Genomic DNA, 24,254 nt, shown 5'->3' with positions numbered 1-24,254 from the left:
TTTCATAAATTCACTGTCACTGACACAACTCTGTCACCATGAGCAATTCTGGCAAGTTGTCAGCTCTTTTAACCACAATATGCTCTTGCTCTGCTGTCACTGCAAGAGGCTACAAGGCTGATAGTAGCAGAGGGAGCTGGTAAAGTAAAACCAGTACAGAAAAGATGAAAGGCATCTGTACTTCAGCAGCCGTTATTGCCACCTCTTTCAGTCTCCTTCATGATCCATGATGAAAGGTGCTAATCCTCCTGTAAATACCACTCCATCATGACTGGCAAGGGTCAAAGAAGTAGCTCAGTGTTTAAATTTTGTCAAAGTTTCTCATGTCTCTCTTTCTAGGTCCTTGCTTTGTAACTTGTTTTGTAAAACACCTCTTTCTTTGCTTTTGTCTTTCTTACAAACAAGCGGTTTGGGGAAAAAAAATAAACCCAAACCAATTTCAGATGCATGCAGCTTTTCAGGATAAAAGTTTTTATCGTATTTGGTAACAAATAACCCATACAGTTGACTAAACAATTAAGAAAACTCATAGTTAAATTTTGTTTGAATGCTCAGGAGAAAACCATTTGTATCACAGAATTGACAGAAATCCAAGACTCAGAACTAAATATGATTAAGGCTGTGCTGGAAATTCCTTTTAAAAACTTGCTGCTGTCATGGAGCTGAACCACTCCCCGCAATAAGAGGCTCAGGGTGTGTGAGTGAAAGAGGACTGAGGTTGTCCACACAAAGATGCTATGTCTCTGCCCTAATACCTGTTTCTGCAGGGAAACTTTCTTTACAAAGAGCCAGCCGGCACACTACCTCATAGAATCTGTCCTCACCAAACATTTTACCCTTGCAGATAGATGTTCAGTGGATGGCAGTAAGCTGGTTTAGTATTAACAACGTTTAATAAGAAATTAAGGGCTCAGTGGTGTCCAGAGACAGGAAAAGCATCAATAGACACAAACTGGAACGCAGGAGGTGTCATGTAAACATAAAGAAAAAACCTCTTCACTTGGAGGGTGGCAGAGCGCTGAAACAGGCTGCCCAGAGAGGTTGTGGAGCCTCTGTCCCTAGAGGCATTCTAAACCTACCTGGATGTGTTCCTGGGGGATTTACTCTAGGTGATCTTGCTCTGTCAGGGGAGTTCAGAGAGAGCTTTAGAGATCCTTTCCAACTGCCGCCGTTCTGTTATTCTGTGATTCTTTGATATCCTGCAGAGACTGTGAAACATTTCTGTGGACTGCTGTACACCCTGGTGTGCGCAAAGTGAACTCAGGCCTAGAAAGGAAAATACCAGCGTCACCAAAACTTAATTGTTCTGTCCTTTGCTGGACATTTATAATGAGAGCCATCTCTCACCAAACCTGGAACCTCAGGTGCCTGAAACTTTTACGTTTGCTAAACTCATTCTGCATTAATGGAATCAGATTCATCAGGCTGTAATTGCTAACTAAAGCAGAAGTACACGACACTTCTGGTGATGTAAGGAAATGGCCAAAGGATTCACAGCAATTTGAAACCACCTCTTTTTTCAGCATTTTACTGCACATTAAGAAACACATACAATTAACGAGTGGAGGATAGTACGACATTGCTCCTCCATGGCCTTTGGGTCTGTGTAGGATACAGAAATGCATCTTCCTGAAGCCACCAAGAAGTATTGCTGGGTGTTTGGCTGTTTTCTTGCTTAAAGTCTCCCGCAAGGAGCAGTGGGGCAGGAGATGCCCAAGCACACAGGGGAACAGCTGGCGCCCAGGACCCACACCACACCGGCACAAGCCGCGGGTTCACGCCGGTGCCCCAGCGCCGGCAGCGGACACCTCAACCCGGGGCCGGGCCGCGGGTCGTCAGGGAGGCGGGCGGAGGGCCGGGCCCCGCCGAGGACCCCCCCGAGGGAGGGGCCGCACAAAGGCGCGGGCTGGGCACAGGGAGCTGCCAGAAGAGTCCGCAGCTGCCGCGCGTCCCGGGGGCGCGGCGGCGGAGCCGGGACCAGCACGGCAGTGAGGCGGTGCGGCGGAGCCATGGCGAGGGCCGATCCTGCGAGTCGCCGGCTCTGGCTCTGCGCCGCCGTGCTAGGGTGCCTGGCGGCGGCAAGGCCCCGCCGGCGAGGTAAGAGGCGCCGGGCCGGGCACCGAGACGGGGCGAACGGCTGCAGGCGGGGCGTCGCCGTCCGCAGGTGAAGGGGAGGGAGCCGGGTGGGCGGCTGTGCCGCGCAGTGGTGGTGCGACGAGGGCGGCATTTGCCCTCAGCCCTGCCGGGCTTGTAAGTAGTTCTGGCAGCGAGCTGCTCCGGCCCGTCCCCGGTGTCCCCACATCGCCTCTCTTCCAGCCCGATAGTTAACTGGTTTAACTGGAAGAGGCTGAACTTGATTCACTGACAAACCGGGAACTGTCGTCACAGTGCACCTGCAGGGAAGACCTACCAAGTTAAAATCAGAGACCGGGAATATTAATTCACTCGCTGTCTGATCCTTGCTCTCTTTTTCCTGTGTGCTGGAGCACTCAATGCATTGGCACACCCCTACCAGGAGTACCTCTGAGAAGTGCTTTGCAACACCTGTGTGAAAACCATATCTGAATTGTTTCAAATTTCAGAAGGAAAATCGCATGAAGAGAGGGTACCATGACATATTACGTTGGCAACTGCTAAAAACTATCACAGAAGCATATATGTTACAATTTTCTAAAGGTTATGCAACAACTATAGACCAGATGATCCTTGTGGTCCCTTCCAACCTGGGATTTGATGATTCTGTGATTCTATTTAATACCTTTACAAAGCACCCTCTAGGGCACGGACTATGAATGGTTGAAAAACATCTTAACACCCATTCAAATAAGGTTATTTATAAAGCTGGATTAATGTGTACACATTGATTCCACTTCCTTGGTTGTTCCATGCATAAGGGCATTCATCTGTTGCATTGCAGTACTGTCATCACTACACTTGTGGTCATGTTCTTTTAGATGTCTTATCCAAGCAAATAGTATCTTTTAGGTGAATAGCTGTAGCTATTTTTATCATTTGTTGTTTAGAAGTGTTATCCTAAATAATTAGTTCAGGATAGCTTCTTCTAAAAAAAAAAAAAAGTGAATTTCATTTTATTTCTGTATTTTGGAAGAGTTGAAACCCACGAATACATCAGAGCGCTTTTATTAAATGCTGCCCTAGTTCCAATTTCTGCCTCCTTTGCAGTCAGTAAAAACAAGAAAATGCATATTCAGGATCGGAGTGGGCACTTTATCTGTAATCATTTGCCAGACCCTGGTCTCTGGACAGCAGGAGATATAAACTAATAAGCTATTCCCCTATGAGGAATCACAATGTGTTGGCAGATATTTTGTCCATATCTCTCCCAAAGGGCTCATCCATTGGCACAATGCTAGCCTTGTGTTTAAGACCTTGCAAAAGTTTAATTTTTTTTCCAGCTCGGGGTCATAATTCTCAGTATCTAGCAGGACCAAGGAGGTCTGGGATGGATCCAGGCAAAGCTTGCTATATTAATCTTGAAGACAATCAGGAAGACAGTAATGAAAAAGCAAATATGGCATCTAATTCTTTCTGGCATAGAGAGACCTCAGTTAAAGAATGGTAGAGAGCCATACACAGTATACAGGATGTTTGTGGAAGGTAGCACAGAATATGATAAGTAAAGTCAAATTCTAGGGGAAAAGCTGAGTGTTTTCCCACAACAGATTGCTTTTTCAGCAGGCAGTATCTGGACTGCCAAACAAAGTGATAGAGTTTAACTTTCTAGAAGCATGTCTCTCTTCACAGCCTGTTGTGTGCCTCCAATAGGTTAAGTTAAACCACTGGTGCATAATCTACAGAGGAGACTGCATTTGATGGTCTTTAATTAAGACCATGTATTCATTTGTGTATTTTATAAGTAGAATTTCATGATTCTAAAGCAAATATTTAAAATTCAACTTACTAATTCACTAATACATTAAAAGGTCCAAAAAGAAATACTTAAACTAATATTCCCATATACATGGAAAGATTTCTATCCAGAATGATCATACTTAAATGATAAATTATGTTAAAACTCACATGAATTTTCAATTTTGTGTCTGAACATGTCAGAATATATTGTGATTGTGGGTGAATCAAGTCAACAGCAGCAGGTACATCTTCCCATACTTTAATATCCTTCCCATACTAGGCAGAACTGGCAAGTAAAGCTGCCCTGTAGGTAAGTTTCCTTAGCAATTTCAGCTTATCAGACCCTGTTTTCAGTTCCTTATTATTTTGTCAGACTTGACTCACTGAGCTGAATATTGCTGGGTGTTAGACTCAGGCAAAGCTTTTCAGGGAGCATTGCAGCAAAATCAGTATTTGTCATTCTGAGAAGGAAACTTGAAAGAATGCTTATATCAGAATTATTTTTGTATATATCCTGAATAAAGAAATGCTGATTTGAATGGTAAATTTAGCCAGCTGCCCTCTTAAATGCCTGTGATTTGAGCAGATCTGGTCTGCACGGGTAACTTTTTCAGAGAACACAACATTCATTTCTCATATGATAGCTTTATTTGTTTCTGTTATTGCTAGAATTAGCACACAGTTACACTCAGTTGTATAACAAAACATTCTAATTTGTATTATTGAGTATTATCAGTTGTTTTCAGTTGTATTGCAAAATGGATAAGGAAAAGAAAAGAAACAAAAAAATCAACCAGTTTTACACAACATGAGATTTCCAGGCAACAGCTATGGAAATATTAGGAAGAAAGAATACACAAAGAGTTGGGTGACATTTTAAAGTGATGTGCATAATAATAAGAAATGTATAATTTGATCTTTAGTAGGATTTATAACCCTATTACAAGTGAGTACAGTCAGCTGTTTTAAAGATCTATCAAACAATGATCTAATTAAATGGTGGAGCAAAAGAAAATAAAGACTTGTCTTGTGTCTAGCTTGATTTATTAATGGAAAAGGTAACAGATATTAATTATTTTAGGAGTGATTCAGTTACAGGAAAGAAAACTAATGAGGGTGTTTTATGAAAGGGTGAATTCCAATTAAAAAAAAATAGAAGACAGGAAGAAACTTTCACCATGGTTCATAAACTGCTTGTGCTGTAGCTTGCTTGGAAAACGTTTTAATAACACACATGACTGACCTGTGGGTCTTCAAGGGCTTTCCTTCAAATTCCAATGGAGGGTAAATTCTCAGTAAGGTCAACTTGTATGGACATGAATAGCCTACAGGCTACTACAAGCAACTCAGAAGCACAGTGGTGGCACATTGACTTCCATCCGCCCTTACAGGATAGAAGATAAAGCTTTTGTTACCTGCATGGGTAGCCTAAAGCTGTATCAGATTAAATCTTCGAGCTTTGAAAGCCTATAGGATTCTCACACTGTGCTTGAAAGAGATGAAGTCTGTTCTTTCACTGGGGCATGTCTCCATTTAAAGGAGAGGAATTACCGGGTTTTGAAACTGTTTTATAATTGTGGTTATCTGGGCAATGTATTACTTCATGGTTTGAACCAAAATATGTTTGTAATCAGTGACACAATCACACCATGCAAAATAAGGACAAGTACAGAAAAACCTGGGTACAAAATCTGAAGATCAATGTTAACGTACAGAATGTAAGATTACAGAACTTAGAGCTGCATTTAAAAACCTCATTAGTAGCATAGTAAAGGCAAGAATTAAGATTACCTGTGCCATTTATTATAGCCTGAAATTCCATTCACAGTCAGCATCAGTTGGTTTCCATTTTTAAAAGCAACATAAACAGATAGATATATATGAAATGTCATTTACTCACAAATATTCTCTTACCTCATTAACATCTCTTACCTTATTTTCCCCCTACTTTCATTTTCCAAGCAGATTCCCGAGGAAGAATGGCCATTCAGTACTTTGCATGCAAATATGCCATTAGCCTGAACTTTTGTTGTCACTCTCCTTGACAGGACTGAACTCAGCTGCCAGGTTCAACTCAAAAATTATGGCGTTCTGCTTTATTTTTGAACGAGTCTGCATTCAAAAGAAACGATCACAAAGATTTCTTGAGATTCTGATCCTTCATTTTGCCTATCAACAATTTGGAGATTTTTTTTGAGGGGGGGAGGGGAATGGAGCACAACTACACTTAGGTGTCTAAAAATTTGTTTGTCACTTGTATTTACTTACACGCTTCTCACAGAATCATAGAATGCTTTGGATTGGAAGGGACCTTAGAGATCATCTAGTTCCAACCCCCTGCCATGGTCAGGGACACCTTTCACTAGTCCAGGTTGTTCTGGGCCCTGTCCAACCTGGCTTTGAACATCTCCAGGGAGGAGACATCTTCAACCTCCCTGGGCAACCTTTTGCTACAATATGCATGTATATATGCAAACTGTATACAACCACCTCTCATCCACTTGAGGGAATTCTCCATTTCATGCACAGGAACCCTGTAAAGTGATAGCCTGTTTACAAAAGACTTTTGGATAATCCTTACTTCTCTTGAGGTAAGACTTTAATCCTCTCATATATCTGACACCCCATTTTTATTCAGGTTTTTAGGTTTCATAAACATTAGTGAAACTAGAAAGTCAAAATCCAGAAAGTATAAGCATATTCCTTTCCACTGTTTTTACATCCAAAGTAAATGGCTAAAATATATTTACATATGTTGTCCACTTTGAGAAAGAAAAGTTGCCCCATGATGAATTCTATACAGTTTTAGGTTGCTGACATATCTGTTTGGTGTTGTTACTAAGACTTTAGAAAGTTTTTCAGTGCGAGTAGCTTCACATTGAACTGTGCTATATCCTCATTTGCCCATTAAGAATACTTAACATCTTTTCTAACCTGCTTGTTAGGCATTCCATCTTGATACTCCAAATCCTCTTGTTTCACAGTTCTTGAATGCTCTCCTGGTGGACATCAGATCCTGCAGAGCCCATACCGAAGTGTTGATTTTGATTCATCCCACCTCCAGCAGTCAGCTATTCAGGATTTAATATGTGACCATTCCCTAGCCCCAGGATGGTATCGCTTTATGATTTTTGATAAGCCTGCTGAGATGCCGACCAAGTGTGTTGAGGTATTGTTACAACTCATTTGATTGTGAGAAATACATGTTGTTTTCTTAGGATAGGGATAAAAAAAACCAAACAGTTATGGAGACTGTGTGGAGGACTATGGAGTACTCCTCCTCTGTAACTATTTGAGTATATTAAAATGTGTGTGGCATTTTAGGCTGGGTGCCTCCTCTTGCTGCCACACAAGTTACAACTCTGGTGTCCCGAGGGTCCAGCCCAGTAGGTGGACACAGGAAATAGCATATTTCATACCCATAATATCCTGCACCCTATAAATCCAGCTGCAAAGTCTTCCTCTTTCCTCCCTCTCCTGTGGGAGATGCTCCCTATTGGATAACAGTGGAGAGTTATCTCAAGGCCTCTGCCCCAACCCATTACAGCCTATAGCCAGGAGGAGAAGGAGAAAGGGGGGTGGGTGGGTGCAGTCTCAGACTTTGGCCAGCCTGAAACTAACCTAGCAGTGGAGGGAGGAAAGAAAGAGCCTTGGGGAGAAGGGAAGTGTTGGGAGGCTTTTGGGTGTGCATAGGGGACTCTGTATGCTTTGGGTTTCTTTTGTCACTATGCTTGTAGCTTTCTGTAAAACACTTACTGCTTTTCCATTTAAACTTTCCATCACTTCTACAATCCATTTGTTTCGGTGTCATTCTTTTGCCTCTCTCAAGGGCAAGAAAGGACCTGCCTGGCCTCAAACCAGGACAACCTGTTAACTGGACAGTTAAGTCTTAAACATTGAAAATTTTACACTGAATGGGCAATAGCAGAGGATGATAAATTACATCCTTTTAGGGCACTTAAACTGTCATTTGTAGTTGCTGCTAAAGAAGACTTTTCTCAGTGGCAGTCTAGCGGGGAAACCATGTTGTAAAGCAGCCACTGTGTGATGGTCAGTCTCTTAGGAGAGCCATGTGAAAGCAGTGTGAAGACTTGCAGCCACATCAATCCAGTAATTGTGGGGCTTTTAAAGTGATCGTGCTAGAGAGAAGAGATTACGCCTAAAATGACTTGAACTAACAGAGCTAACTGAAGATTAGTTGCCTTGTCATCTGCAAGTCCCCTAAGACTCAAGGATTACTTGGAGTATTTTCTACTTTACACTTGGAATGCTTTATTTTAGAGTGTACTAACAGCTCTGTAATTGTTACATCTAAGGAGATATATTTTCCTATTTTTAAACATTTCCTTGTTTAAGAAAAAATAATATTAAAATGTCATTAGAATATATGATGTTCCTAATGAATTGAAATTCCCTGATGATAGGTTTGTCGTTTTGTTTTGTTTTGAAGAAGAAAAGCCCAACAGTGAAGCATTTTAAAGGAATACAAAGCAGTTAAAAGATACTAATAAAATGAAAAAAAAGGAGGCATTCTAAACTTACATTTTCATTTTATTTTAAATGAAATCTTCACAGCAGTGTAAAGACATCAAAGTATCTTTATTGTGTAGCTGACTCAAGGACTCAGAGGGCTGTGTTACAGAGGCTGCTGTTATTCAGGCTTTGGTACTGCAAAAACCCAGCAAAAACTATCATTATGGAAGGAGTTTTTTTCCCCAGTTAGATTTAATACAAACAGATAATTAACTGGTTGTATTTTATCAAAATGCATACTTTTATGCAAAGAATTAGCATGATAAATGAGAGGAAAAGACCAATGTGTTTTTCAGAACACTTGCAAAATACCTGCTCAGATCACTTAGGAGAGTTTTAGGAATCTGGCCAAAGTTCTCAATGCTTAGTAAAATGCTTAGTAAAAATGGGCTAACATCCTAGCACAGAGGAGTCCAGATAATTAAAGCTGGAATGAGGTTGATTCAAAACTTACTCAGCAAGTTAGATTTATGCTGTGGCAGCTGCTTCTTTGCATCTGTTGACAAACTCAAGACATTTATTTTGGAATCTCAAAGTCAAAACATTAAAATCAAACTGAAATGGGTGTCTTGTTTGAGAAGCTTCTTCCTTCCTTTCTCTTTAGGAGAATTTTTATTATAGCTATATTTAATCCTTGTCAAAGATTTAGACTGTGTAAAACAGTCCATCCCATTTCTGTCTGCTTCTCATTAATTCTGTCTGATGGATTGATGATGGGCTCAAATATTCTAGAGTAAGAAAGGTGTACTTTCAAGATGAGTAATTGCTCAATGAGCCTGCAGTCATCTTTAGACCAAGAGGTCTAAAGACAAGATTATCCAAGACCTGAGGTGATGTATGAAGCAGAGGTTCTCAAAATTTCAATTTCAGATTTACAGGTTTCATGTGAATACTTTTCAGATGCTGGCTTTAATACACTGTGTCCTCCTCCTTGGTGTTTCTTTAGTTCGCTTTCTGGAGCATGAAAGGCAGCAGGTGGTCTTTAACTCCTTCTGGTAACCCATGAGCCAGATTCTTCTTTGTCTCCTTTACTCAGGATTTACACACACACACACACACCCCACACACACGGTAAACTCTTGTGTCTGTTCAATGGGCCTAAAGCTTTGGTTGCCAAGATTGTTACTGCTGTTAAGTTGTGACCTGCATGGAAGCTTCCTTGACCTGAAGACCTCACATAGCCACAGTGATGAGGGGTGAAGTAGACTATTACACAAGCACACTTACCACTCCCTGAGGAAAAGCATGGAACAAGGCTTTTGTTTGCAAGAGGGGGGACAACAGCCCTCTGAAGTCACCTCTTGAATTAGCATCTGATCCACAGACCTTGAAGCCCACTGCTTTGTAAATACCAGAGGGTTTAGGGTTGCTGCATAGTCATTGTGTTTGTTACAGGGTTTCCTAAGGGTGGGGAGTTGAAAGACAGGGCTTTGATGTATTACATTTTTGGCTAGAGCTGCAAGTCGTAGCATTAGGTCCTGCAAGACCTTGCATGAGCTGGCTAGGTCTCAGAAGAAATCCAGGATAGCTGAGGCTTTGGTCCATTGCAAAGGGCAGATAAAACATATCAGCTTTAGCACCTTCAGCTGACATTCAGTGTATGCATGCTCTACCCTGGTTTTGCTGTGCTCTGGCAGGGTAAACACAGTCAGTTACTGTAGATTTGTAGCTTGTGTAGAGTAACTCTCTAAGCCATAACCTAACTGTTAGCTTTTCTGGGCAGAACTTTCAGGTGTGGCTCCCTTCAGGCTCTAAAGTATAGCTAGACTTTGAAAACACAAATTCATTAGACTCAGGGAAAGACTTAAGTCTCTTTTGGTATCCAGCCTTGAGGAGGAAAGTATGCAAGTCCTCAGTTGTCTTGTCTCAACTTTACTAAAAGCTCTTGCAGAAAATTAATTGGATACATATGTATCTCTCATTAAAGCAGAGCAGCAGTTTGATACAGCATTAACCATTTTCTGATGTTTTTCTCTGGTGCTGAAGATGAATCACTGTGGGACTCAAGCCCCTGTCTGGTTGTCTCTGAGAGAGTCAGAATCCATGCCTCGACCTGGTGAGATCAAACAGTTAACAGCTTGTGCTACATGGCAGTTTTTCTTCAGCACTTCAAAAGACTGCTGTCTCTTCCGAATCCCTGTCACTGTGAGGAACTGTGGAGATTTCTTTGTTTACTTACTGCAGCCCACCCAAGGGTGCATGGGATATTGTGCAGAAGGTGAGAAAAGCCATGCTTTATTCAACTGAGTGTATGTGTTCAGGAGTAAGTGTGTTTCTCTGGTATTTGAGCTGAAATGTGTGAAAGTCATTATACATGCTAACATTTCTTGCAATCCTTACTTTTAATATTGACATGACAGAAAAATTATTTGGTATGGTAAGGTGGGCTCATGCTACCCCTTGTATTTAGCACTCAGGTATTGTTCAAAGCCTGGAAACTTAACAATTGGCAATTTTCATATAATGGGACGGGGATGTAAGACACATGTACAAGTAAAAGTTCAGAGTGCCTACAATGATGCTTTTATTTACCCATTACTGAATGTGCATAGAATTACCTGTCAGAGTGAATTTTGTGTAAGAATTTGAGCAGAATGTATTTAATGTTTAGCATTGTTAGGAATATTTTGTATTTACTTTGGATGGTGGCTCATGAAGAGGAAAGGATATAAAGATCATAGGTGGCAAGCTAGCAAATTTGTAGTGCCTCAAAAGAAAGTAGGCAAGAAAAATAACTCTGGTTTGGCTGTGCTGAGTACTGTAAATCTGAAACCCATTTTGAGTTTATAAGCCCTCTTTCAAGATGATGTTTTCATGTGAAGTGTATTGTGCTCTTGGGCTGCTTTTTGTATCTAGTTTTCTCTATGTACTGTGTTTCCTCTTTAACACTTGTAAATTTTGCCAATTTTCAGTCTCTCCACATGCTGAGGAATTCACTAGCGAGTGAAACATCAAAATCTGCTCTTCATTCTTTTTTGCTGAATTGTTTTCGGTGTTGCTGCTGCCCTTCTGGACTGAGTTTGAGTAGAGTGACCAATCTCTTTCCACTCTTCACACTGATATTTTCAAGTTTAATCAAAGATCCACTTTCAAAGTGGACTCAAAGTACCAAACAATAGCAGTGCACAAGTACTTTTCTTAGGCCCCTCTCGGAAAGATTATTTTTTTCCAAAGCAGATCTGCATTGAATTTGGCTCTGAATTTGGCTCTTCAGGGTTACAGTTAATGAATAAGCATTCAAATATGGATTTGAGAAGGCAAAATAGATATTCAGCAGAATAGTTTTGTGCCTTGTGTACACTAACTATCTTTAAGTGTTGGTTTGGTACATCTGCAGTAAAAGATGTGGAGGTGGTAGGATGTCCCATACCCTTCCTTCTAGGTGTAGCCAATCTACTTGTAATCTTCAGCACAAGGCTTTGTACTGACCACTACCATTAATGTAGATGGATTGGGCTACAAGACTGCTTCTTTCTGCCAATTTACACTTCAATTAGTGTCTTGTGATATTTGGTGTATTTTTAACACAGGACACTATTACCAGAGCATTGCTACATGTGTACACTCTGTATGTGTGTGAATATACAATTTAGGAACAATTTTGAGTTGCTTCAGATGCAAAGCCACAGACCTGTGATCCTGAGGGAATAGAAACTCAAGCATTGGTGGCAGGAATTATTTTGTTTTGATTTTCTGTGCATCTATGACCCAATAATGTCAACATTTAGTGATGTTTTGTCTTGAATAAAATCCTTTTCACTTTATCAACAGTATTGCTCTGTTTATTGCAAAATGAGCAGTTCAGAGGCAATTTCAGACTTCAAATTACAAAAGAACTTTCTCAGCATAGTGTTCAAAGTACCAACATTACTTTAAATAATTCTGATTTACTTTTATTCCTTGGGAGTCAAATATAAGATTAGTCTACAAATCATGCTGTTGCTTATCCTGTTCCTTTTTACACAGTCCTTTTTTCTTCCACCTACCCACCTCTTTCTTTGTAAGTAAAGAAAATATTCTTTCTTTGTAAGTAAAGAAAATATTCTTCTGTCAGGCAAATTCGTTTGCATGTTGCTGCCTCCTGTCTAGTAAAATAGCTAATTGTATTTTATTCCCTTGTTTTCCATTATTTCCACCCTCTTCAGCATCTTCCTATTGACTGAAATATAATCAAAGAGGTTTTTTACCCCCTGTTAGTAATTAATAAAAGCAACATACACACTTCCCTGATTCTCTGAGTAGTTATGTAACACTTCCACATATGAAAAATGGTAAATGTTATTAGTGTGTTGATTGGCAAAATACATGTTAATGTTCATTTCATCTGATACTGGTTTTGCATAGAACAGAAAGCACAAACCACACTTCTGTTTGACTAGGTAACCTGGCTCCTTCATCTTCTTCACCTATGTCACCACCACTGCCAGTCATTCCTGAAGTTGTAGCCGAGTTGGTCAAAGGCAGCATTTACCTAAGGTGTACCTTTGGTATTCCTTTTGCAAACAGCTCAGTTGGATTCATTGTAACTTGGTCAAGACTTTCTTCTGAAGGTATCAAAGAAGAACTGAAACATGAAACAACATTTCATATGTCCTCGCTTCTAGAACTAGACGGGATAAACGTCAGACTTGGAGACAGAGTATGTTAAAGCACAATTATAATGTCTTTTTATCTTTGTAAATATGACTCAGTAGACACTAACAGTTGTTAGAGATGGAGTTCCAGCACCTTGCTGCATACTGCCTCTAGTTGTTTATACCAACAGTACCTATATGAATGTGGAAATACCACAGAATGTATCAGTAATTATCACTGGCATTAAGATTTTGAGACAGTACAGTATAGTGTACCTCCAGGAGAAAAATTTTTATTTCAGTTGCATCTTCTCCACCCTCTACTGTGATTTTGCTTGATACTGTAAATTAAGAGGATTTTTGGATGCTACTGCATCTGGAGTTAGAGGCTAGAGACTGCAAGAAGCTTTATTCTTCATTCATTAGATAGATTTATTTTCTCTGAATTGATAATGAGCTGCTGCTTGGTGGCTTTGTCTCTAGAATCAGATTTAAATGGTTTAATCTCTGCCATCAAAAGCAGTGAAAGTACTTGTGTTACGTTCTGTGGTAGCAGAATCAGGACCTAGGCTCTCATGGTAACTTTGAGAAGCTTAAGAATTGGAAAATAAAAAAGCTTTCTGCTTGTATGTACCATAATACAGGTTATTTTTTCCTGGCTAAAATTAACCCCCAAAAAACATGTGTTTGGTGTGCATGTGTATTCAAGACAAAACCAGGTGCTTGCAGGGCTTACCAACAGCAGCATCAATGGCTAATACTCAGAAATCCCATGGGTACTTAGTGAATAGTTGCCTGACGGTGCTAGCTCATTGACAGTCAAAAGGAAAGGCACAGTCATAAAGTATCTGCTGCTGCTGCAAAGCCTTAGCTCTCTCAAGATCTGAAGTACTGAATGTGTAGTCAATTAATCTCAAAAGGGATGCAGCAAAATAAACAAAAGATGCAAACCCACAGTTTCTGGTAGCATGGAAATGGTTCAGTGGAGTGAAATTGCAGTAAATTCTTCATTTTGAAAAGATTATCCAGACCCATGACACTAGGAAAAAAGTATAATGAGGAGAAGGAGAGGGTGGTTGTTTTGCATAATCTGAGATCTAGTAGGGTCTCAGTAAAGTTAAAAGACAAAAAAAAAAAAAAAAAAAGGTGAAACAGACAAAAAGAAACCAATAACATGCAATACAGCACAGAGTCATGGGATGCAGAGATGCTCCAGAAGGAGTTTAGGTCCACAGGGACTTAAGTCCCTGTTAAACATGATTTTTATGAAGCCTTTGGATCAAGAAGCCTTTGCACCACTGATGGAGCATGCAAGGGAAAGGTCTTAGGATGCTTGAGCAGTTTCTTATGTTTTTGTTAAGCAGCACCACTGTCAGTTGGTAACTTCTGGTGCAGCTACATTGTTATTCCACTTGCATCTTCTCCATTCTCTACTGTGATTTTGCTTGATACTGTAAAGTAGGAGGATTTTTGGATGCAACTGTATCTGAGTGAAAGGCTGTAAGAGTCAGAGATTGCAAGAAGCTATATTCTACATTCATTAGATAGATTTGTTTTCTGTGAATCAATAATTGGCTGCTGGATGATTAATCCATCAAACCGATCCATGATGCCTGGGTTTTGTCTTCATGTGACCACTTCATACAAAAAATATCTTCTATTATGCTTGTTTTGCCCGACAGGTCTATTGTAGCAGTGCTGCTTTCTTCATGGAGAAGCCTGATATACAAAGTTCTTCTGTGGAGAGCAAGGAATTTTTTGCTGGTATTAAGGTACTTTTGGAAGGAGGCCATGTTTTACTTTTATCATAGGAGGAATCTGGGTATTGCTGCAACAGTCAGAGCTCTGACAAGAAGGCACTCCAGATATGTTAATTGTGAATTAGCAGAGTGTGTTGTTTGCTGTAGTGAACTTACACTAGTCAAAAAGCAGAAGAGTCAAAGTTGCTTCTCTGCTCCCCATATACTCATGGTGAAGGAAGGCTGAATCAGGGGCTTCTCATGTAACAAAAGCCTTGGTTTCCAGTAGCTAGAGTCTGTGCTGAAGTTTTATGTGTAAACTAGGAGGGCTGCAGCACAGAGCTGAGCCCCACTATGGTGTTGTCCATCATATTTACCTGCTGCTGCCTTTTCTGGCATGATTTTGGCTTCTGCCAACAGGTTCTCCCAGCATGCCACCAGGGCCTCTTCCCAGCTGGCCATGAGGGTAAGAGAAGGGTGAGGCAAACCTGTTCTGGGCTCAGGAAGGGAAGATGGGACATGAAGAGCAACAAGGCTTGTGATGGCTTTGGAGGGCATGTCATAGTAGGAGTGGCTGAGGGAACTGGGGCTGTTTAATCTGGTGAAGAAAAAGCTAAAGGGAGTTCTTGTTGCTCTCTACAGCTACTTGAAAGGAGGTTTGAGTGAGGCTAGTCTTCTCCCAAGCAGCTAGTGATAGGACAAGAGGAAATGGGTTTAAGTTGTTCCAGGAGAAGTTTATATTGGCTATTAGGAAAAATGTCTCCTGAGAGAGTGGTGAGGCACTGGAACAGGCTGCCTAGGGAGGTGTTCAAGAAGCTGTAGATGTAGCACCTCAGAATATAGTTTAGTGGTCATGGTAGTTGGGTTGCAGTTGGACTTGATTATCTTAAAGGACAGTGCTGTAGTTTACTCACAAAATTTGCATTTTAAGTACCATTTCTTCTGTGCTAGATCCATCCAGAAACAAGTGATATAGCAGAAGATGGGAAGGAATACAGACTGGCAATAGAAAGTAGCATTCCTATTCCTTGTCCTGAGTTTAGCCAGCTTGAAAGTGACTGCAAAATCTCAATAACATTAAATACCATTGATGATGGTAAGCATTATCCTGATTTTTGTTGCCTTTTATGTTTAATGTGTTTTTATAAGTGCTTCTGTTGGTCTCCTTCCTTGGATAAATACTTTAATACTTTCTATAATGGTGAAATGAAACTTTCACAGTCTGTATACACTGCTGATGTAAGTATGGAAGAATGTGTCTGTAATCCATTACTTGTTGAAGTTAGCAGGTGCTTTTGGCAGCCAGATTCTGTAATTTGGACAGACAGAACACCATAATACTTGCAGAGTTTGTAATCCAGTTCTTTTTGTTGCACTGTTGTTTTGCAAGTATTATATGTGCATTTGTGAAGTTCTCATCAGAAGAGGAGGCTCAGGGGAGACCTTATTGCTCTCTACAACTACCTGAAGGGAGGTTGTAGCTAGGTGGGGGCTGGTCTCTTCTCCCAGACAACCAGCACCAGAACGAGAGGACCCAGTCTGAAGCTGCACCAGGGGAGGTTTAGGCTGGATATTAGGAAGAAATTCTTCATAGTGATTGGCCTTTGGAATGGGCTGCCCAGGGAGGTGGTAGAGTCACCATCATTGGAGGTGTTTAGGAGGAAACTTGATAGGGTGCTTGGTTGCATGGTTTAGTTGATTAGATAGTGTTGGATGATGGTTGGATGCGATGATCTCAAAGGTCTCTTCCAACCTGGTCTATTCTATTCTATTCTATTCTGTTCTGTTCTGTTCTACTGCTATTAGTGTTTTCTGTGGCACTTTCTCAAGCAAAAGTTCTGTGAACCCCAGGAGGATCTTTGCCTGTGCAGACAACATTAGCAAGCCTATCATGATTTTACTTTGTCTGTCAAACTGGAAAATTTAAAACTGGTTTCTTGGCTGTGTATGAAGATGTAGAGAGGGGGTTTGCATGACAAAACCTAATAAAAATGCATAATTATTTTAATTTATGGAACTATTTGTAAATACATTAGTATCTTTATAAACAGTATGGGAATTATTTAGAGGAGAACTCACTAATGATGTGTTTTTATTAAAACAGGTAAGGAGCAGTTAGGTTTAAACCTGGCTCTTTCTTCTTGTCGTGTGGATCTTCTCCAGAAACCCTGCAATAATGGAATCTGTAGTCGAGCTGTAATTTATTTCACTGCTGTGACAGACTTTGTGCAGGATGGAGACAGAATTACCAGAATTGCAGCTGAACCTATATCCAGTGAGAATTTCCTGTGGAATGGCTACGTTCCAGAAAGCACACAGGTTGAAAATCTTTATGTTGAACTCTCTAAACTGGCCACAAATGTGGCCAATGCTAATGTCTGTTTCAGCTGTGACTCGCTGACTCACACCAAGCATTCTAAGTGGTCAATTTTCCATTGTTTTATTTTCTCTGACATGGTGCATTTTCATTTTAATTATTTTTACATATTAATACTGATAGAACTACTCTGATTCAAAGTATAATACATTATTTAGAATGCAAACCAGTATCCTAAGGTAAATTATGTGCCTGAGTCTGTTTATTGTCTAATCTGACAGTTTTCTGTGTGCTTCTTTGTTTTGAAGATAACAGTAAAAGATCTACCGACTGCCTACTGCTACTCATTTACAGACCCTCATATAATTACATTTGATGGAAGGTAATCAACTGGATTTCTGCTCTTAATTTTAATTCTGTTGGGAATTTTTGTATGTGGGTTTTTGGTTTTTTTTGAGGAAGTGCTATTTTAACCTTGCTTCAGGGAAGAGATGGCTAACCCTTAGGAAAAAAAAAAGAAAGAACTCACTATTTATGATTTTCATCTTAAATGATTTCCAGATCTTGGGAAATAAGCACTACCCAACTCCATCTTCATAAAGCAGACATTTTTAAAAGTATGAAGCTTTCTGAATCACTTTGTCAAGGGTACTTATGCAATTTTCAGCAGCTGTCCCCACATACACACTACTGTGCATCTTGCTAGTCTTGATGCATAGGTGTATACCTGTAGAAACAAACAGGCCCTCCAGTTCCCCGTCTTAAGCACTGTTAAAATAATCATCAAAGAATGGCAGTAGCTTCATGGTTATGTTTCTGTTCACAACCATTTCCTCCATATACTCTACTAATGATCCTTCTTTTATTCCATATTTCTCTGCTGTAAAACAGCTTTAATTTCTTTTTTTGACTTACAGCTGTACAGAGGTAGACATGATGGTGTTTGTTCAGAACAGTTGTGTGTTGGTTTGTGTGGTGAACTGTTTGGGTTTTCTGATGCAGGGAAATGAGATGCAGTATCAAAGTTGACCAAGTTGCTGACATGTGGTGATAGAGTTCTTTTAAACCAAAGTGATATCACACACTATTCTTTTGATTTCCAGGCTCTATGACAATTTTAAAACGGGAACATTTGTTCTCTATAAGAGTACGTCCCGAGATTTTGAAGTTCATGTTCGCCAGTGGGACTGTGGAAGCCTTCACTACCCAGCATCCTGTAACTGTGGCTTCGTTGCCAAAGAAGGAAGTGATATAATTGCATTTGACATGTGCAGTGGTCAGCTACATGAGTCACAGCCACATTTATCTGTAATAAATAGAGATACAACAGGAGGCAATGTCAGAATCACTGAATCCTACCTGGGGAGAAAAGTAACAGTAAGTAGTAAATAATTGCTTTTGGATGTAATAGTTATCTCAGCAATTATTCTTTACTACACAACACACTTTAGAACTAAAACATGTTGTATTTTCTGGAATTAAGCAGTAGAATAATGTTTATTTTACATTTCTAGTCCTCTTGGCAGTGTTTGGCTTGTAAGTGAAGGATATCATCCTCAAAACCAAGAAATGTGTCAATCTGCATACCTTTCTGGAACCTTATTGTCAGTCACAACCCTTGCGTGGAAGGTGCAGTTTTCAGTTTCAATAGGCACTTAGCAGCCCTGATGTTCTAAAATAAGGTCTCTGTGCACCCTTTCACTCATGATATATAGGAAGGCTGTTCAGGCAAGTAATTAAGTATGCCAAATAACATCCCCAGAATTAGAAGTGTAGATGGTTTCTCTAGAGAATGTGGTCCTCAGATAGAACATTCATGTTTGCTTTTATAATTTCCTGTAGCTTTTCTTTTGTAGACAGAATCGATGTAGGACTCCAATGAACTTCAAATGAAGCAGAAAATAAAAATGGAGCCTTCAACTACTCTTTAATCACTGTTGGTCTGAAAGGCAAGCCATATAAACAGATGTGCCTTTTCAATTTCAATTTGGCTATTGGCATAAGACTATTTAAAATATTTAACTTTTATCTGAAGCACTTCATCAGAAGACCTCATATATGAGGTATTAAAATGACAGTAGGCACATGAGAAATTAAAGACACTGAGGATACAGAAAAATTCAGTGACTTGCTCAGGTTTGTACAGCAACTTCATAATAGAAACAGCATTCAAATTTGCAGTGGATTTTTTTTCTTGAGACTTCTAATATATCTTTCAAGAGATTGTTCATCTGCTTTAAATTAAATACTACATCTTTGAGACTGTCATAGAATCATAGAATCAATAAAGTTGGAAAAGACCTCAAACATCATCAAGTCCAACCTGTTACCCAACACCTCATGACTACTAAATCATGGTACCAAGTGCCATGTCCAATCCCCTCTTGAACACCTCCAGGGATGGTGATTCCATCACCTCCCTGGGCAGCCCATTCCAAAGGCTATCAACTCTCTGTGAAGAACTTTGTCCTCACCTCCAGCCTAAACTTCCCCTGGCACAGCTTGAGACTATGTCCTCTTGTTATCTTCCTTTGGTAAATCCAATTTGAATGTGTGTGATACTGCCTTATTGTCCTTTGTGCATTTGTAATTTCCCAGAAGATATGCTTCCTGTCCTTGTCTGTGACTATTCTGAGCTATTTACAACATTTAGGATCGGCTTTGCAGGTAGAAAGGGACTCTCTATTAAACTACTGACAGAAAAGAAAGTTGAGACAGCTGCTGCCAAAGATTTTATCCATATTACCAGAATCAGCCCTTTCCATGTGCTGAAATGTGAAGAGTGAGCAGCCCAGCTGGTCTTTGATATCTCTGTTTTTACAGTCTGTGACCTTCCACAATATAGCTGCTAATGATAGATTAAGTTGGACCTATGTGCACCATCCAGCTGCCTGGTAAGGTGGAGATGTGTAAGGGTATCACAAGAAGAAGTAATGACAGTTGTCTGATCTAGTTTAGTTAGAGCAAGAATTTAATGGACTATCTTTAGAAGCCTGGCCCTTTCCAATAGTTTCTTGCTATACATGGTTTTATTATGCAAAAATAAAAGTCATGCTTCTCCTGGTGATATCATCAATCTCTCTTTAGGTTTTGTTTTCTTCTGGAGCTTTTGTTCGTGCTGATGTGAGCGAATGGGGAATGAGCTTAACACTGAGGGCACCCAGTTCAGATTACAGACATACAGTGGGACTCTGTGGCACCTTTGATGGAAGTACAGAGAATGACTATCACACTGCAAGTGGACTGGAAATTCCAAACCAAGCTTCTTCTTTTATTAACGAATGGAGGTAACAAGCTACTTCTGTTTCAATCAAATGTCATAATTTTGGGTTCAACCTTTCCTTCACACACTTAAAATCTTGTAAAAATAATACTAAATATAAACAATTCATTTAAAAAAAAAAAAAAGAACAGTCAGGTAATAAAACAATAAATAAAAATGTAGTAAATAATAATTAAACAAAAATTCAATATAATAAATTAACTTTTTAGATGCCTAAGTCTTTTAAGTTAATGTTAGAATGTCATAATTATGTTCCATAATTAATTTCAGAGGAAATTGAAAGTGAAGTGCCAAAGTAGTGTTTGAGTTGTATGAGGTAAGATTATTTTGAGCAGATTTTGAACCAAGTATCAAGAAAATATCCACTGTTCTTGGTTTTTCTATTATAAGGTACTGACATGGTTTTGTGATTTAACTGGTCTTTCATTGCACCTGTATATTATGATTAATTCTTTATTGAACCAATTAAAATTCCATGTTTTTCTTTCTTCTTCAGAATTGCACCAGGAGACAGCTTGTTTGACAAGACCCCTGCTTCTTTAACACCTTCTAGAAAAATTGTCTTCTGTGACTGCGTGCTTGAAGATGATGGATTATATCCATCAGTGAATAAACCAGAGACAGTACCTCAGTCAGAACTTCCTCTGCCTTGTAAAGAAAGTGGAAGTAGTAGATTTCTCTCTTTGATACCAGGGCTGGATGTCACTGCTGAGTATCTGGGTCCTGTTGATTTTCTCAGAGGCTTAAAGAAACGCTCATCTGCACATGAAATGGATTCAGTTACACTTCCGCAGAGGGAGGGTAGTCAAACCAAACTTCAGAAAACATCACTAGGAAACACAAGTGTCTCTGCAGCCTCAGTGGAAAATGCTGATGTAGAAAGAAAAGGAACTTCAAGCTCAGACATTAAAAGGAATCTTCACGACAGCAGTGCTCTTCCCAAAAGTCAGTCCGTTACAAGCAGGGGGAAGCGCCAAAATTACTATGAATACCATCCTGTATTTCTATTCCAAAGTCTTAGCCAAACAGACTTAGAGGGATATAGTTATTTTTTCCCAGAGGACCATGCCACTGACACAGACCAAAAGTTTCTTCCTTCTTGGCCCACACCTTCTGGCCTCACCGAGTCTAGTGCTTTGTTACTGTGCCAGCAGGCAATAGCTAATTCCAGCATAGGAAGATCTTGTGGTGGCCTTCTTGGACAGCGACTAGAGGATGCAATCGACATGTGTGTTAAGGATTTGCTGCTGAAAGATGACCTCAGCTGGGCAGAAGCTTCCTTAGCTCTTCTAGAAAATGAATGTGAAAAAAGAGTTTTAGAAGAAATAAATTACAACCAGCAGGAACTTGAAGGGTCAGTTGAGAGCCTACTTACTGCATTAAAGTGTCCCAGTCTCTGCAGTGGTAATGGGGCATGTACAGAATGGGGGTGTGTATGTTTTCAAGGCTACAGCTCATATGACTGCAGCATATTATCTGGTAAGTGGGGGAAAATAAGTGATAATTACTTAAATAGTGTTTTCAGTGTTTGTGCAACATATATATAGCTTCCTTTATCTTCTACTTTTGTACTCTGACAAGGGCTCCCTATGGCGGTACTCTTTGTTAGCCAGCAATTTAGTTCCAGTTTAATACAGCCATAATTGCTTTCTATTCAACCCTTTTGTTTCCAAAGGGCAAAACATGGCCTCAGTTTGTAGTATGTCAGATTTTAAAAATTTACTGCTCTGAGTTTACAATCTAGAGTATTGCCTCAAGAGATTAGCAATGTTTCCACATGCTGTCTTCTTCAGGGATGATCTGCCACATTCATTCATTCCCTAAGTTTCTATACTCTATGTGATACTGTTTAAAACTGTAAGTGGGATGCTTTTGATGATGTTACATCTCTGTAAGCTAGATGTGGTGGAAGCAAAATTGATGGTGAATAAGAAAATACAGCAAATAGAGATGGGTGGGTGGTTTGAGGTATGTTTTGTTTTGCTCGTTTTGGGGTTTTATTCATTTTGTTTCTGTAAATACATTCACTAAAAATTCATTTAAGCAGGTCCACAAGAAAATAGGAAAAGAACTACAAAAGCCAAAGCCCTTTCAAAACAAACCCTGGGTTTGCAATGGTGCTTTTTTTTCTCAGTGACCTATTTAAAAGCAAATGAAGAAAGCAGTGAGAGCATAATAATAAAAAAAAGTGGTTTGCTCCTCTTGAAGTCAAATAAATTGGTTTTGCTTGATAAAAAATATTTTTTGAGTGTTGTAGTCTTTGTCATTTCCTTAAAAAAACTCCCACCTGAGATGTTTTGGCTTAGTCTTTAAACAAAAGAGTCCTATTATAAATTATTGCATAGCTACAACCTTTGCAGTTCCTATGACTAGGGTTTGAGTTTCATTTAGATTGTATTCTCTAAGTGTGATGTAAAGAACCATAGATGAGAAAGCAAAACACATGTCCACAAGTGCTTGTTTTCAGCTTAATATTTTATCTGTTTGATAATATTCTGGTTCCAAGAAAAGGCAAAAGCCTAGCTTTCAGTTTCATTTTAATGAAAAAAAAATGTTTCTGTGGATGCCTTTCTTTATCTGGCTCCAGATTTTGTTGATGATACCGTTTTCTTAGTTGGATAGAGAGCTAAACCTACAGCTTAATGTAAATGCATATGAATGAGTTAATATACTGACATTGGTTGTCTAATCTCTGCTTTGAAGACCAGTCTCCAGAAATCACAGAGCTGGAGAATGCTGGGCTATGTGATATCCGACGGTATGACTGCACATCAGTGAGAGCTTTTGGACATGGCTTCAGGGAGTCACTGAATCTGAAATGTGAAATTATCAAATTACAGGTAAGTCTCCCTCAGTGGTGAAAGTTACATTTTAAATTTCTCAGAGAACAAGGGGAAAAAAATGTCGTTACTGTGTGTACTACTCAGTGCTTTAGCAGAAGCTAAAAAGCAAAGGCACTCAGTGCTTTACAGCAGACACTCCAGTCTTTGCAAGATGGCCATTGCCTCTGTGATAAGAAAAATTCAAAACATAATGGAAATGTTCAGCAGCCAAGAGCAGCTATCCATCAGAAAGGGGCAAGGGCAGCCATGTTAGTAACCACCAGTACCTTGTTGTTCATTTTTCTAAGTGCTTGTGGAGAGGAGCAGAAGTACCACTTCTGTGAAAAAGGACTACAAGGTTAAAGACATTACTAGAATTCTGTCTCAAATCTAATGCTTGAAATAGCCCTATTATAAAGAGAATAAATCTGTTACAGAAGAGAAAAGGGGTTTTGATCTGTTGTCCATTTTCTGGGGGTAGTATACCAATGGCTACGTAGTGATACATGTCAGCTCCATACCTCAGGTTTGAACAGGGGATTAAAAGTATTACACAGTAAACTAAGAGGAATCTATATGCAGAAACAGTTGTTACTCAGACCTAAAATTGGCTCACGCAAAATTTACAAGCAGTTTACAACTGTTGGCCTGGGATAAACAATAGGCAATTGCAAGTTTTTATGTCATGTTCGGCATGAAAAAAGCTTCAAAGTAAAACTGAATTTCATCAATGTGATGATGGCAGTGCTGGAGAGATGGCAGAAGGGGAACCTTTCAATGGGAAAATTTTGTTCTTGAGGCACAGAAGTTTTCTTTAGCTAGTCCCATCAGATGCCAAAATTATTTTGACAGGTTGAGCAATGTTGGGTATAGATTTTCTGAAACACAACATGTATCCATTCATCTGCGAATTAGCTTGAAATGATAAAGCTGAGAGTAAGTTCACACTCCATTAGGTTAAAAGACTTCAAGACCAAGCTCATAGTGAGCCAGTTATTGGGGAGTTCACTTATCACAGTTCGAAATGTCTTGGTTTTAACTCAGGCAAGATATTCTGCTATAACACTCTTTGTCATGGTGTATTTCATTCCCAGCTACAAAATCTTTTTACTG

General features: G+C 39.6%; 1 protein-coding gene across 1 annotated transcript in view; it reads left to right on the top strand.

Annotated features, from left to right (window-relative positions):
• Positions 1 to 6,868: 6,868 nt before the first annotated feature.
• VWDE (von Willebrand factor D and EGF domains) overlaps positions 6,869 to 24,254 on the top strand; it is a 33,575-nt gene continuing 16,189 nt past the window's right edge. Inside the window, 13 exon segments of the mRNA XM_054161390.1 lie at positions 6,869 to 7,042; positions 10,393 to 10,624; positions 12,013 to 12,071; positions 12,257 to 12,263; positions 12,786 to 13,045; positions 14,663 to 14,752; positions 15,671 to 15,815; positions 16,824 to 17,038; positions 17,345 to 17,418; positions 18,140 to 18,413; positions 20,124 to 20,323; positions 20,816 to 21,798; positions 23,023 to 23,159. Of these exon segments, the coding sequence (XP_054017365.1) occupies positions 6,998 to 7,042; positions 10,393 to 10,624; positions 12,013 to 12,071; positions 12,257 to 12,263; positions 12,786 to 13,045; positions 14,663 to 14,752; positions 15,671 to 15,815; positions 16,824 to 17,038; positions 17,345 to 17,418; positions 18,140 to 18,413; positions 20,124 to 20,323; positions 20,816 to 21,798; positions 23,023 to 23,159 (2,721 nt within the window). The 5' untranslated portion in view covers positions 6,869 to 6,997.

This window comes from Dryobates pubescens, chromosome 4 (assembly GCF_014839835.1).
Source record: "Dryobates pubescens isolate bDryPub1 chromosome 4, bDryPub1.pri, whole genome shotgun sequence".
Classification (NCBI taxonomy): Eukaryota; Metazoa; Chordata; class Aves; order Piciformes; family Picidae; genus Dryobates; species Dryobates pubescens.
The sequence above is the reverse complement of the archived record's forward strand: the minus strand, read 5'-3'. Positions and strand labels throughout refer to the sequence as shown.